Raw genomic sequence first — 12,627 nt, forward strand, 5'->3', positions numbered from 1 at the left:
TTACTTATCCATAGTGAGCAGTCTCCTGTGGCACTTAATTTGGCTGATACTTACTCAAGTGTCATTTGTATTTCTACCTTGAAATCCATGAACAAAATACAAAGTTTCCTTCTTTCTATATGCTTTGCCTTTAAAAGGCAACTCATAATAAGCAAATTCTCTGAGACGATGCCTCACCAGGCATCAACCAGTTTATCTTTGTGTGTGAGTTTCATCACAAATATTTGCAGCATATTGAGACCTGTTTACATAAATAACAGGAGTTCACTTAGCACAGATCACTCCCTGGTATATAGTGTGACATTTATGAACTACAAGTTCCGATGCATGTATTGGCTGATTAGATTATGAATGTTTGAGGAGCTGAACTTCAGTCAGTTTTTTTGTACAGGTGCTCACAATAAAATTCCTATCCCCATCTAAGCCTTAAATGTTGCATAAACATGTTCAAAGCAAATTATTTGAGAGCATAGTCTACATATTTCAGTGGACTTGGCTTGCTTGAACCTGAATATTTCCTTGGGACCATCCTTTGTATCTGTGTGTACAGCGCTGTGGTTCAGGATTTCTGCTAGCTGTAAGGACATCTGTGAGCACCTGCAGCCCTTCTGAAGATCAAGCATTGAGAGGCTGCATCCTGATGTCCTGCCCTCATTCCATGGTTTGCTGGTGGATGAATGGACTTGGGGATGCGTGACTGCAAAGGGACGGGTACTCCCTGAACTCCAACCCAGAGCAAATAACTACCGGGATGGGGTTCAGGTCCCCAGATGTGTAACCCGTCAACATGACACTGTAACTGGTGGCTTTCTACTTGCAGGGAGGGCTGATAAAGACCAGGGGACTTGGCATCACAGCATCACCCTGTGAGTGAGGCTGTGAGTGACAACTGTGACACTTCTTTCCAACCTCTGTTCTGCACCCCGAAGTCCCAGTTAGCTCCCTTTTACAGCTGGCAGGATGTGTACCATGCAACTGAGTGTCTGTCTTCCTCTGGAAAATAGCTATGCAGTGCTTCATCACTTGTACATATGTACCTCCACATTGCTGGCTCATGCTTTTTCTGCTCAGAGGCCCCTATTAACACCCCCCTGCAGAAGGAAGATCTTCTTTGAATGAACACACCAAAGTGCAGTATTGTGGTTACTGTGCTGTTGGTCATAGTTAGACCAACAGCATTGTTATTAAACAAGAACTGGAGATGAAAGGTTTAGAGACCCATAAAAAACTCTGAAGACTCAAAGAATGTCATTACAATCACTTAAGTAAAAAATACAAACAAACTCATGGCTGCTGCAGAAACAGGCATGACTCCTGGCACAGGTTACCAGCTCACCATCTTGACGTGGTTGCCCAGTGCACAACACTGTGACTCTGGGCTGTGGAAGGCCACACTCAGGCTTTTGCATTTTGCCCATAGAAAAATGAGAGGATCTGCGTGACACTTTGTACAGCAGCTGGGTGAGCAGACCGTGTGCCAAATGAGGACTTTATTTAATAAATAAATAAAGAGATCGATAAATAAATAAATAGACAGATAAATAAATAATCATCTGCTTTACAGTGGAAATCTGAAGGGGAAAAAAAAAAAAACCAAGGAGACAGCGATCCGGATTTTCTTGTCGGATTCTCCCAGCTCCAACGCGTCACTGTCAATCGTTGTTCCTATTTCTAAGGGTTAATTTCAGGAACGTTCCGGGGCCGTTTGCCACACTTCCCCGCGTCCATTCACAAAAAAAAAAAATAAAAAAAAAAAAAAATCCCAGAACGCTCTCGGAACAGAGCGAGCCCCGACGCCTGTTCCTCGCTCCCCGCCGCCCGGTCTCGCCAGAGCCCTCCCGCCCCGCGGGCACCTGCTGCTGCAGCTCAGCCGCCTCCCGTGACCCTGCACGGCCCTCAGCCCCGTTCAGCCCCCCTCAGCCCCGTTCCCCTGCCCCAAGGGGTGATGGCCGCCCCCAGCCATGTCGTGCCGGGCTGCTGCGGAGCAGGGCGGGCAAAATGGGCTCCGCGGGGAGCGCGGCATCGGGGGCCGCGGCAGCGCCGTGCGTTAGCCGCTGCGTCATGACATCCTCCGAACCGGCCGCCCGCCCCCGCCCCTCTACGGCTGCGGGGACCACTGTGCGGCGACGGCGATGGACCCGCCCGGGCCGGCGGGACCTGTCGGAGCGGCCGCTCACCGCCACCTGTGAGCAGTCTCTGTCCCTCGCCGCGCCGCGCCCCGCCACTCGCCGGCACGCCTCCCTCGCTGCCCGCGGGACCCGGCGGCCCCATGGGGAGCCGCAGAGCCGTCTGAGCCGGCGCCCCCTCGGCGCACGCGGCGTCCCGGGCCGTCCCGCACCGCACCCTCCTGCGGAGCGCGTCCCCCGGCGGCGCGCGAGGAGGAGGGGCGGGAGCCGGCGGCGCCTCTGCGCGAGTGGGAGCAACAGCGTGAGAAGCGGCAGCCTGCGCCCTGGAGCGAGCTCCCGAAGGATGGGCGAGGAGGCGGCGGCGGCAGCGCCCGCGCAGATGGGCCAGCGGAGGATGAATTAGGAGCCACAGGAGGCTGCTGCCGGCACCGCGGGGGGAAGAGGAGAGGAAGGGGCTGGACTTGGAAGAGGAGGAGGAGGAGGAGGAGGGTGCGCGGGGGGGGACTGAGTATCGCTAATAACAAGTTAAAGACTAAAAACAATAATAAGAGAGCACCTCCGGGAAGATCCGCGGCGGAGGCCGAGCGATCCCCGCGGCGGCAGCGGGCTCGCAGCGCTGGGGATCTCGGAGCAACGCTCGGCGGCATCGGCGTGTGGCGGTGGTGGTGGATGATTTTTTCGGGGGTGGGCGGGCGGGGGCTGCGTATGCGGGAGAAGGAAGGGGTGGGAAGCTGAGGAGCGGACTACCTTGCCGTTATTATTATTATTTTTTATTATTTTTATTGCTATTATTTACGCCGCGCAAGGAGGACGCTCGGAATTCACCGGCCTGCCGGCTCCCGAGAAGGGACCGGGGATTGCGGCGGTCGCTTTTCTTTCTCGATTATTTTTTGTTTGTTTGTTTGTTTTGATTTGGCTTTTTGTTCTCCCTCCCGTTATTTCCCCTTTCCCGCTGAGCGGCGGCAGCAATATGGCTGGTGATGGGCTTTTTGGGGGGCGCTGGCGGCGGGAGGAGCTCTCGGCAGCCCCTGCGCGCCCGGCTCGCTGTTAGCTATGGCAAATGGCAGCGGCGGCGGCTCCTACCCGGGCGGCAGCGGCGGCGGCATTAGAATGAGTAACAATATCAACGCCAACAATCTCAACACAGACTCGTCCTCCTCCCCCGTCAATGTGCCCAAGATGGATGCGCTCATCATCCCGGTGACCATGGAGGTGCCCTGCGATAGCCGCGGACAGCGCATGTGGTGGGCTTTCCTCGCCTCATCCATGGTCACTTTCTTTGGGGGACTGTTTATCATCCTGCTGTGGAGGACCCTCAAGTACCTGTGGACTGTCTGCTGCCACTGCGGGGTCAAAAACAAGGTAACTCCCCTTCCCTTCTTTTCCCGGTGGCGGTGTGGCGGTGAGGAGGAGCGGAGCTCAGCCTCTGCCCGGGACAGCTCTCGGTGGTGCGGGAGTGCCACGGAGCTGCGGGTGGGTGAGCGGGTGGGCGGCAGCGCCGTGCCTGCTCTGCAGGGCCGCATGGGGCTGCGACACGGGGAGCGAAGCTGGCGGAGGTGGGCGAGACCCGAGAGGTGACCCCGGCTCCCCTCGCCCACATGGAGACACGGCTCTGGGGACACCGAAGTGGTAGCGCGCTGGGACGGCGCGGTTCAGAAGTTGTACGCACCGCCGGGGCCGCGCGTGGCTGACGGGCGATGGTGCTCGTTGTGTGGAGTGAGCCCTTCGTTCGCTGTGTGGGAAACTTCGGCAAAATTAACGAGGTGAACTTCTTGTTCCAGTTAGTCTTTCTAAGGCTAGTTCTGCACGACTCTAGATTCTCATCTCTCACGCTTCTGTTTCAGAAATTAGGTGTAAGTATTTAGAGGTGTGAGTATCTGCTGGAGTACATTCATAAGTAAGGCACTAGATCACATTTCTCTAACCTAATTGTGATATCTTGGAAGTGACCTTTTGCGTTTTTGCCTATTACCGGCAGGAAGAAATTGCAGTACGTGCAGTAAGGTTGGCTTCTGCTCTCAAGGTCTCCATCAGGCCAAGGCTGAGATCTCACCTAGGTCCAGGCTTTCATATTTGTTTAAGACAAATGGGATAGAAAGTGTTAAGACTCTGTATTTTGTATGGGATTTTGACAGACCCCAAAATAGACCAGCAGCTGGAGTTTCTCCCCTTCCCTTTTCACATTTTTTGGATTACAAATGGAATAATATCTGCTTCAGTTATTCCTGGCACACGGACACCCACAAAAACACACACACCTTTTAATATATGGTTGCTAGGTTGCTGGTTTGCTTTGACGTACAGTGAGCTGTCTTCCCCTTTCTCCTGTCTCCTCCCCTTGAAGCAAACTCCATAAGGCTCCTCACAGCATCCAGCACCTATGGGAATCAGCACCAAAGCTGTGGTGCAAGCAGCTCCCACTTTGCTCACCATGAGCTCAGTGAGTGCCTTGGAGTCTCAGAGAGTCCCTCTTCTGCCATTGTAAGGTGGATCACTTGCAAGGAATTGGGCCTATCTATGGAAGAAGGGAGTGCGAGAGATGGAGCGTAAATAGAAGCTTTTAACTTGGCCTTAGGCTGTAGGAAACCTCCCAGGCTGTATCATTTCTTTGTAGACATGTTTTAATCTGTACAAAACCAAACCCAAACTTTTTCAGAGAGCTGTTAGCCAGGTGTGATGACAAAGCTCAAATGCATTTGTGATAATTCACATGTCTTGTAAAGTACCATTTCCTACAAGGCAATTTTCAAGTGGTGGTGTATTTTAGAATTATGCTCAGTTTCTTTTGTGTGTATTTAGTATTCTCTGTGTGATGAGACAAAGCTGCAAAGGGGATTCTGAAGGAAAAGAAAATCCTACAGGTCATTGACAACTGCTTCTTTCCTTGAGAGAATTAAAAGTGGAGTGAAGATGCTTCTGTGCAGAGTTTCTAAACGTAATGTCCTGGTGGGTCTTGTTGGTCCAACAGCCCATTGTTAGGATATAGTTCAAGCAGATAGTTCAGCTCTTATTCAGTACAGAGAAGCATATCTAAATTGTCTTTAAAATCTTTTGGGCTATATGTATCTATTAGTTAAATAACAGATGTTGTTAAGGGGTTCTGACTCTTACAGTCTGAGTGATTTGACAGATGGCACTTGTGTGGGGTTGCAAAATCAGAGTGTTTCACATATGTGAGACCTGGAGGAGCTGCTATGGCCATGAGCGTCCCTGGGGCAAGAGGAGAGAGGGCTTTGCAGGCAGGGGGAGATAGATGTCTCCTTTTAGGTTGTGTCTGGTATGCTAGTAAAGGTTTCCAAGTCTCTAGTGAGCAAGAACTGGCATGGACTGATTGTGCATTCCTTCCAGGCTAAAATGGTTAATCTGGGGGAATTCTGTGTGGGTAAGGAGTAACTAATTAATGGAGAACGCTATTTTTACCAGTTAGGGTATTAAGGAGGAAGGAAGGTCCAGAAGTGCCTTAAACTTTGCTGTTACCAAGCACACGCTTTGTGACACATGGTAACTTGGGATGGGCTGCCTGAGTTGCAGGTGAAAAATGCAAAAGCACACACATGCTATGTCAACTGTATTGGATCTGCTAGTGAGGGCCATTTCACAAGAAGCAGCTCCTCCTGCTGTGGAACTGAAGAAATTTTCTCTGTGTTAGGACCTATCCTTCCCTCTGCTCCTCTTGTGCTGCTCCACAGGTTGCAGCAGAGCTGGCTTGCCAGCATCCTCTCAGCCACTGCATAGAGTGATATCAGTGAGTGAGTGGAAAGAAATCTTTCTCGTGTCTGTGTCTCTGGCTTCTTGCTGGATAACTCATATATACTAAAAAGAGCACAGAATTGCTATCCTAACACCTATGTCCATATGAGTTACTGCAAGGCACTGCAAAAAACTTCAATTTTCTTCCTGCTATGTTTTGATCTCAACATTACATTCCTCAGAATTATCAGTGATTGTCAACTTTATTTGGTGAATGTGAGCCTTTTTAATGGCTGCATGGAAGGACTTAGAACTTTTTCTCTCCTCAACTCATTAAATTTAAGGTTGGAATTTAAAATTGTGGCACAAAGCTGTTTAACACTTTGTGGTATGAAATTCCAATATGTAGTTTTCATTTTTGTGGAGATAAAGTCAAGGTATTATAAGTTGAGAATACAAAAACTTTTGGTGACAGAATGATAAACACTGCTCCTTGAAACTCCATATTTATGTCACCGTACACTAATAGAACATTAATATTAATCATGTACTAACAGTGATTGCTGAATTTACAGGATTTGTATGCTCTATGCTTCCTTTGTGAGATTACACTAGTTAAAGTCTGAGGAAAAGAAAAATGTAAATCTTGACATGTGTTGTCAGTATTTCATGTAATATGAACCATTGCAATTGAAGCCCTTGTTTTATTGTATTCAATTTGGTTTATAATTTTACATGTAATTTTCACAAAGTTAGCTACAGTGGTTTTGGAAAGATATAGCAAATGATGAATATTTTTTCTATAGCGTTTACATGCACATTTTAAGAGAAGACTTTGTTAAACAACTTGTCTTTTGTTTGCCTTTTGTTTGCCCCGTGATGGGCTCATTCCTGTTTGTGTATTTACACAACAGGTAGCACGTGAGATTTCCATTCAAAGGATTCTGAGCAACGCTGTTAGTTGGTCTTGTTTCTGGAAAAATATAGAAAAAGAAAGTAAATATTCACAGTGATGTACACAGTTACACAGAGTAACTAAATATTGCAATACAATTTGTAATCTTTTGATTTTATGGATCTGTGACTGCATTTTGTGTACTCCTGAAAGGCAATTTACATTTCATAAACATTATGTGATGCTCAGTGTTGGCTTTGAATGAACTCATAAACAAGAAAGTGGTGCTGTGGAATGTGAAAGGCCAGATCTGGGGCACACCATTCCTTGGCTGTGCAGAGAGTGTGGGCTGTCTCCTTATGAAGAGGGATGGGCTGGACCCTGTGCCCCTACTCCTTGGGGTGTCTTTGTCACTGTGTGTACATTTGTATTTCAGTGTTTCCTCCACAGAATCCAGGACTCCTCTATGTATCAAATGAATCCCACAATTATAGATGGCAATTGCTGGTCTGCAGTGACAAGCTGCAGCAGTTTCCTGTGATAGACTGCATATTTTGGAAATTTAATAAACTACAGAGTGCTAGACTGGGCCAATAGAAACTGACCAATATTCCTGTTTGTTTTCAGTAGAAAAATATAAATTTTACTACTACAATATTTGCTGAACTTTTTCATGAGTTAAGAGAAGTTAAGAATTTTCATCAAGGCCTGCGAGCCCTGGAACATTAATTTCTAATTTCCTTAAAACAAGAAGTGCTTCTACCACACTGCCTCTCATATAGCCAAGTTGGTTGATTTCCTAGCAGTACTTGAATAAATCTTCAAATAAAACTGAAGAGACAAACACAAAGCAAGGCACCATCTACTCAGAAAAGTAGAATACACAATGTAGGAGATGTCTCCACTTAAATCTGCATGTGGAAACCTCACTTGGACTCCCTCAAAGAGCAGAAGGTGATGAACAACTGGGAGCTCAAGAGGTTAGCAGTGGGCTGCGAAGCGTTATGCCCTTCTGTCACATGCTTGATTGGCATCACAAAACAGGATCATTACCCTCCCATGGCTGTCAGGTGGTCTGTGTTTAAGTGCTCTGCGGGTGTCCTGCCACACAGGTGGCCAGCTGGGACATGGCGTGGCACAAGGGACAAGGGCTGGGAAAAGGGGAGCTGGTGGCTCTGTGCAGATGGTGTTGGGATAAGTGGAGGAGGCAGCAATGTGGAGAGGGGTGTGCAGCTCTGTGCCAAGCTGCTGGTCTGCTGTGAAATAGGAAGCACTTTCAGCTCTCTAGAGCTAGTAATGGATTTCACATTTTACAAAGACATGATCAAATTGGTTATGTATGCGGAAAAGAAAATGTATGGACAAGGATTTAAGCTGTAAACCTAACAATCTCGACAGAAATGTTATTTTGATGCAGTGTAATACTTATTCTCAAGGTTTTGCAAAGCATACATTTAAGAAGAAAATCTGTGCTCAGAAAATTTGCAACTCTCACACATTTGCAAATTTGTAGGTGCTGGTTGGAAACCATTAGATTTCACAATTTTTTGCAGTTTAGCACAACATAAGAAATGCCTGCAATAGGGAATAAAAAGCTTTTTAATAACAGTGATCTACATACTCAGTTTTGAAGCTGTGGGATTTCTGAATGCGGAATGAGGACAATTTACAGTCCCAGATACAGAGACACTGAAAATTTTGTGAGCAGTGTTTCTAAGTATAAGCTCTGCAGGGACAGGATCTAATGATTATAATTAGAAAAGCAATGATGTTCCGTGTCTGTGTTGTACTATTACAAGAAAGTGGATTGTGAATCTTAGTCATTGAGTGTCCTTCCTGGGACGAATCTTAAGCAGTGGCAGCGTTAATCTCTAGTCAGCAGGCAAAATGCAGAACAATGGTCACTGGTCCCCCCAGGGGGACTTGCGGAGATTGGCTCTGCTGCTCTGTGGAATCCTGCTCTCATTGATGAAAGTTTAGGTGAATTTCAGGGTTGGCTGGTGACTTCTGCAAGATCAAGCTCTAATTCAGAGGCAGTGAAGCGTTCTAGTGTTAAATGGTAGGACAGAAGTTCCAGAGGAGTTAGCGAGATGGAAGAATAAAATAATTTTGGAATAATTTAGGAGATGAGGTGTCCTCTTGGTGTTCTATTAGGCATACTTACTGACATTGCTTATAATGATGAATTTTACATATATGAAGATCATCAGTTTTTCAGTGGGAAGTCTATAAAGTACATACAGCTCAGATAGAATTTTTCTGAGGGAAAGATTGCTGGAGCATTACGTGTGTGGATATTAATTGTTGAAAATGTATTTTTTCTCTCCCATGTATCATTTCAGTGACAAAAGAGACTGCAAATGACAATACTATCACAAAATGCTGTGTTTCTCTATTGGGTTTGGATGCTTACAGCCTGACTCTTGCTCCCACCGTGTGGAGTGCTAAACCCTATGAGATCACAAAGCTGGAGTAAAGCTTATACCAACTTCACGCAGGGCTAGGTACAGAGTCCCAGATTTGACCCATGGGTTTTTAAGTGCAAGTATGCTTTCTATAGCAGATAGATTGTCTTAGCTGATAAGAGAAGGTGGCACTGTAGCAGAAGTTTCTGTTAGTTCTTTTGCCAATAATATAGCTGTACAAATAAATGAAAAAAGAAGATACTTATCTTCCATGCCTGGCAGAGATGTATTGGTCAGAAAACACCCATTTTGAATCCTGGTGGTATTAATAGTGTGTGAATACGTTGGGTTTGCATCTTTGAAAGGAACAATTTATTCCCATATATAGTATGCATAGTTCTGTTTAAATGAATGTGCTGTCACTGACATGTGTTGAGCTCAGTTTGCTTTGAGATGATATATTGCATATATTTGTGAGCTTGAGAGCTACAGAAACACTGAGAGCGTTATCCAAAGCCTGTTGAAATAGAGGGAGACAATCTTAATAACTTCATTAGTTTGGACTCAGGCCTTGATGCTCACAGTGTTCTAGATGAATCAGATTTTTTTTTCCCAAACAATTCTTATGTTAAAATTTTAAGCTTTGAAGAACTTTTTTCTTTTATTGTAGAGACATATATTTACTTGGCTTGTGGCTATTACATCTGGAATTTCAACGTTAGAAACAGTATTTAAAAATCACATGAGGTATGCTTCCATTCCAGTTAAGACCACACCTCCATTCAGCCCCACTGCTCTTGAAAGTAAAAACTTGTGTGCTTGAACTTTTGGCAGTATCATGGCATCTCTCCTGCAAACTGATGTGCATGGACAAACACTGTGTGTTTCTTAGGGAGGCAGTGTGCATTTGATTGAACCGACAAAGGTCTTTTGCTCCATGGCTCGCCTGCAGACGAGTTCTGCAGGGGATGTGCAGTCCTGGAAATCCTTTTGCACATGCTTAGCGTCACCACCTCCGTTATACAGATGCACAGGTATCAGAACCGCTAACATAAAGTGGATAAAAAAAGACATCTCATTACCAAGCCAGAAGGCTGAGAAGTGCTGTAACATAATAAACAATTGTAATGTACCAAAACAACTGAGCTCGAGTTTGAGAAGCTTGTCACTATAACTGTTAGATATAGCTCTACTGTGCTGCGTTTTTATTGATTTTTATATACTGAGGAATAAATTTGTAATACAGGTTTGTTTCCTTTTGTCCAAGCAAGTGCTGACTAAATATACCATTTTCTTTTTTTTTTTTTTTTCTCTGTTTCATTTATTTCATGTTATCTTCTAGATTTTTATGTAATGTGGTATCTTTTACTTTTTAAACTGAAAAGGTGACTCACTCTAAATGTGCTATTAATGATGAATTAACTTTAGCACTATTGCTGCTGGATTTATTTTCTGCTTTAAGTTTAGGGTAAACATTATAGATGTGTCTTTTAAAAAAAACTATTTGCAAGTAATGACCTATGTATTACAAAAATGGAATAATTGTAGTCTGATTTTTGTTTAAGCATTTTGCAGGGTTTTTTTTTTGCATTGTGAATTCTATTAAACTCACTTGTGATTATGCACTGGTATTCTGCTGGACATAAATTATTTGAAACAGGTTATTAGCTTCTTTGACCTATAAAGATCATAGCTAGTATGGAGCAGTAGAACACTTCAGATGCTTTCAGATATCCTGGTGAATCCTCTAGCTACAAGTGATTCACTGTCACTTCTTGATAGTGCATTTGCCAATCAACAAGTCAATATTGTGTTTTATGTTTCCTAGGTTATCCTACTATAAATACTGTTTTGTAAGGAAGCTGATAAACTCTACTTGAGTTTTAAGGACTGAAGGAAAGAAACCTTTTTCTGCCTTTTTCTTTTTATCACTTGGAAGAAAAGAACTAGCTAGTTAGCAGAATAGTATGTTTCTATGTGGTGCAAATGTTTTTGAGCATAAAGGAATTTTTTTTAATGTTTTAGTTATACACTCCTGATAAGTTGATTGTACCAGGTGGGAAGTTTTCACCAACTTCTTGTGTTGATTTTCTTCTGTTTCCAATACATTTGTATCTAGTCTTCTGACTCCATCAGCATGAGAAACGTTGTACAGGTTTGTATGTTTACACAATTTTCATATTACTTAAGGCTTTCAGGAGAAATCTATTCTTGTTTTCTTGAGTCCTTTACCATAGTTTTATTTTTTCTGCAATGGGATAAGGGTGAGCATTTGCTTTGTTGTGATTTTACAGGGAGATGTAAAACATATTGTTAAGGAGTTATATCTTTGACTGGGAGAGAGTCTGGTTTTTGGGATAAAGCCATTCAAAATTTGACCTAAGTGCTACTTTATCTCCTCTGCTCCTCCATATAGGTGTAATTTGTTGTTATGTTGTCTTTTCATGAGTAGTACAAGAATTCATATTCTGTATCTGTTGTTCCTAAAAAATAATAGTAAAATAAAATCAATAAATACTCACAGTTCAATTTTGCTGTTTGCTTCACTGGAATGTGTCCCTAGAATATAATGAATTTTTCATTTTCTGAAAGTGGAAAATGCTGCCCAAAGTGTTTGTCTCTGCTTGGACTATTTAAATGATAACAATTCAATATTAACTTAAATGATATGTACTATAGGAAAACATTGATATCCTTGAGTTGAATGATAAGATGTAATTCCAGGAGCAGAAGGAAAAAAAATATAATTCTTCTGATTTCCAATTGATGTTATTAAGTAGTGTGTAGTTTTTAAAGAAAACTCACAGCAGCTCTTTAGGTTTAGTATGTGAAATTGAAGTCAATGCTTCCCCAGAACAGTTGTTTAGACACCAGAATATGTATTTAAGATCTTACTAAGGAGTTTTATTTCAGAGATATTGATAATTTCAGATGTTTTTAGAAAGATTCATTGTTAGCCTATTCTTGAATTTTATTTATTTATTTATTTATTTTCTGATGTTGACCTTACAGTGTATCCTGGACTTCAAGCTGAATAGGATCTAGCTAATCTCTTGGCTTCATTGTTTGTGAAGTTATGCAGTCTTAAAGCTCGTTAAAGCAGCAGTATCTCTTGCGTTATCATCTAATACTCTAATTTTAATTTTCTTTTCCTAAGAGGTCAATACATATTCTCTAAACAAAAATACCAATTTTATTACGTTGTTTCTTTTAGATCTTGCTCAAATAAAAAATAAGTAAGAAATGGGTTTTTAATGCTCCCATATTGAAACTTGGGAGTAATCAGAACAGGTTTCTATGTCTACAGTTATTTTAATAAGGCTGTATATAAACTTTTGCTTTTGGTGACTGTACATGTGATTACTTGTCTTTGGGCTTGCTTTCTTTAAGGTGAGAAGAACCGGTGGCTTAATGAATAGGCCTTAGTTTTATTCCTGTGTTAGCTGTGTAGAAAAGTAAAACGCAGTCTTACTATTGACTGGAGAAGGTTTATTCAGAAGCATTCCTTTCT

At 43.6% G+C, this 12,627-nt stretch overlaps 1 protein-coding gene across 4 annotated transcripts in view; it reads left to right on the forward strand.

Moving 5' to 3' along the window:
- Positions 1 to 2,862: 2,862 nt before the first annotated feature.
- KCNMA1 (potassium calcium-activated channel subfamily M alpha 1) overlaps positions 2,863 to 12,627 on the forward strand; it is a 431,920-nt gene continuing 422,155 nt past the window's right edge. For all 4 annotated transcript variants that reach the window (XM_042863223.1, XM_042863224.1, XM_042863220.1 and 1 more), the window contains exon 1: positions 2,863 to 3,488. In XM_042863223.1, the coding sequence (XP_042719157.1) occupies positions 3,180 to 3,488 (309 nt within the window). In that variant the 5' untranslated portion in view covers positions 2,863 to 3,179. The remainder of the gene's footprint in view (positions 3,489 to 12,627) is intronic.

This window comes from Lagopus leucura, unplaced genomic scaffold, assembly GCF_019238085.1.
Source record: "Lagopus leucura isolate 7727_CA_CO unplaced genomic scaffold, USGS_WTPT01 Super-Scaffold_739, whole genome shotgun sequence".
Classification (NCBI taxonomy): domain Eukaryota; kingdom Metazoa; phylum Chordata; class Aves; order Galliformes; family Phasianidae; genus Lagopus; species Lagopus leucura.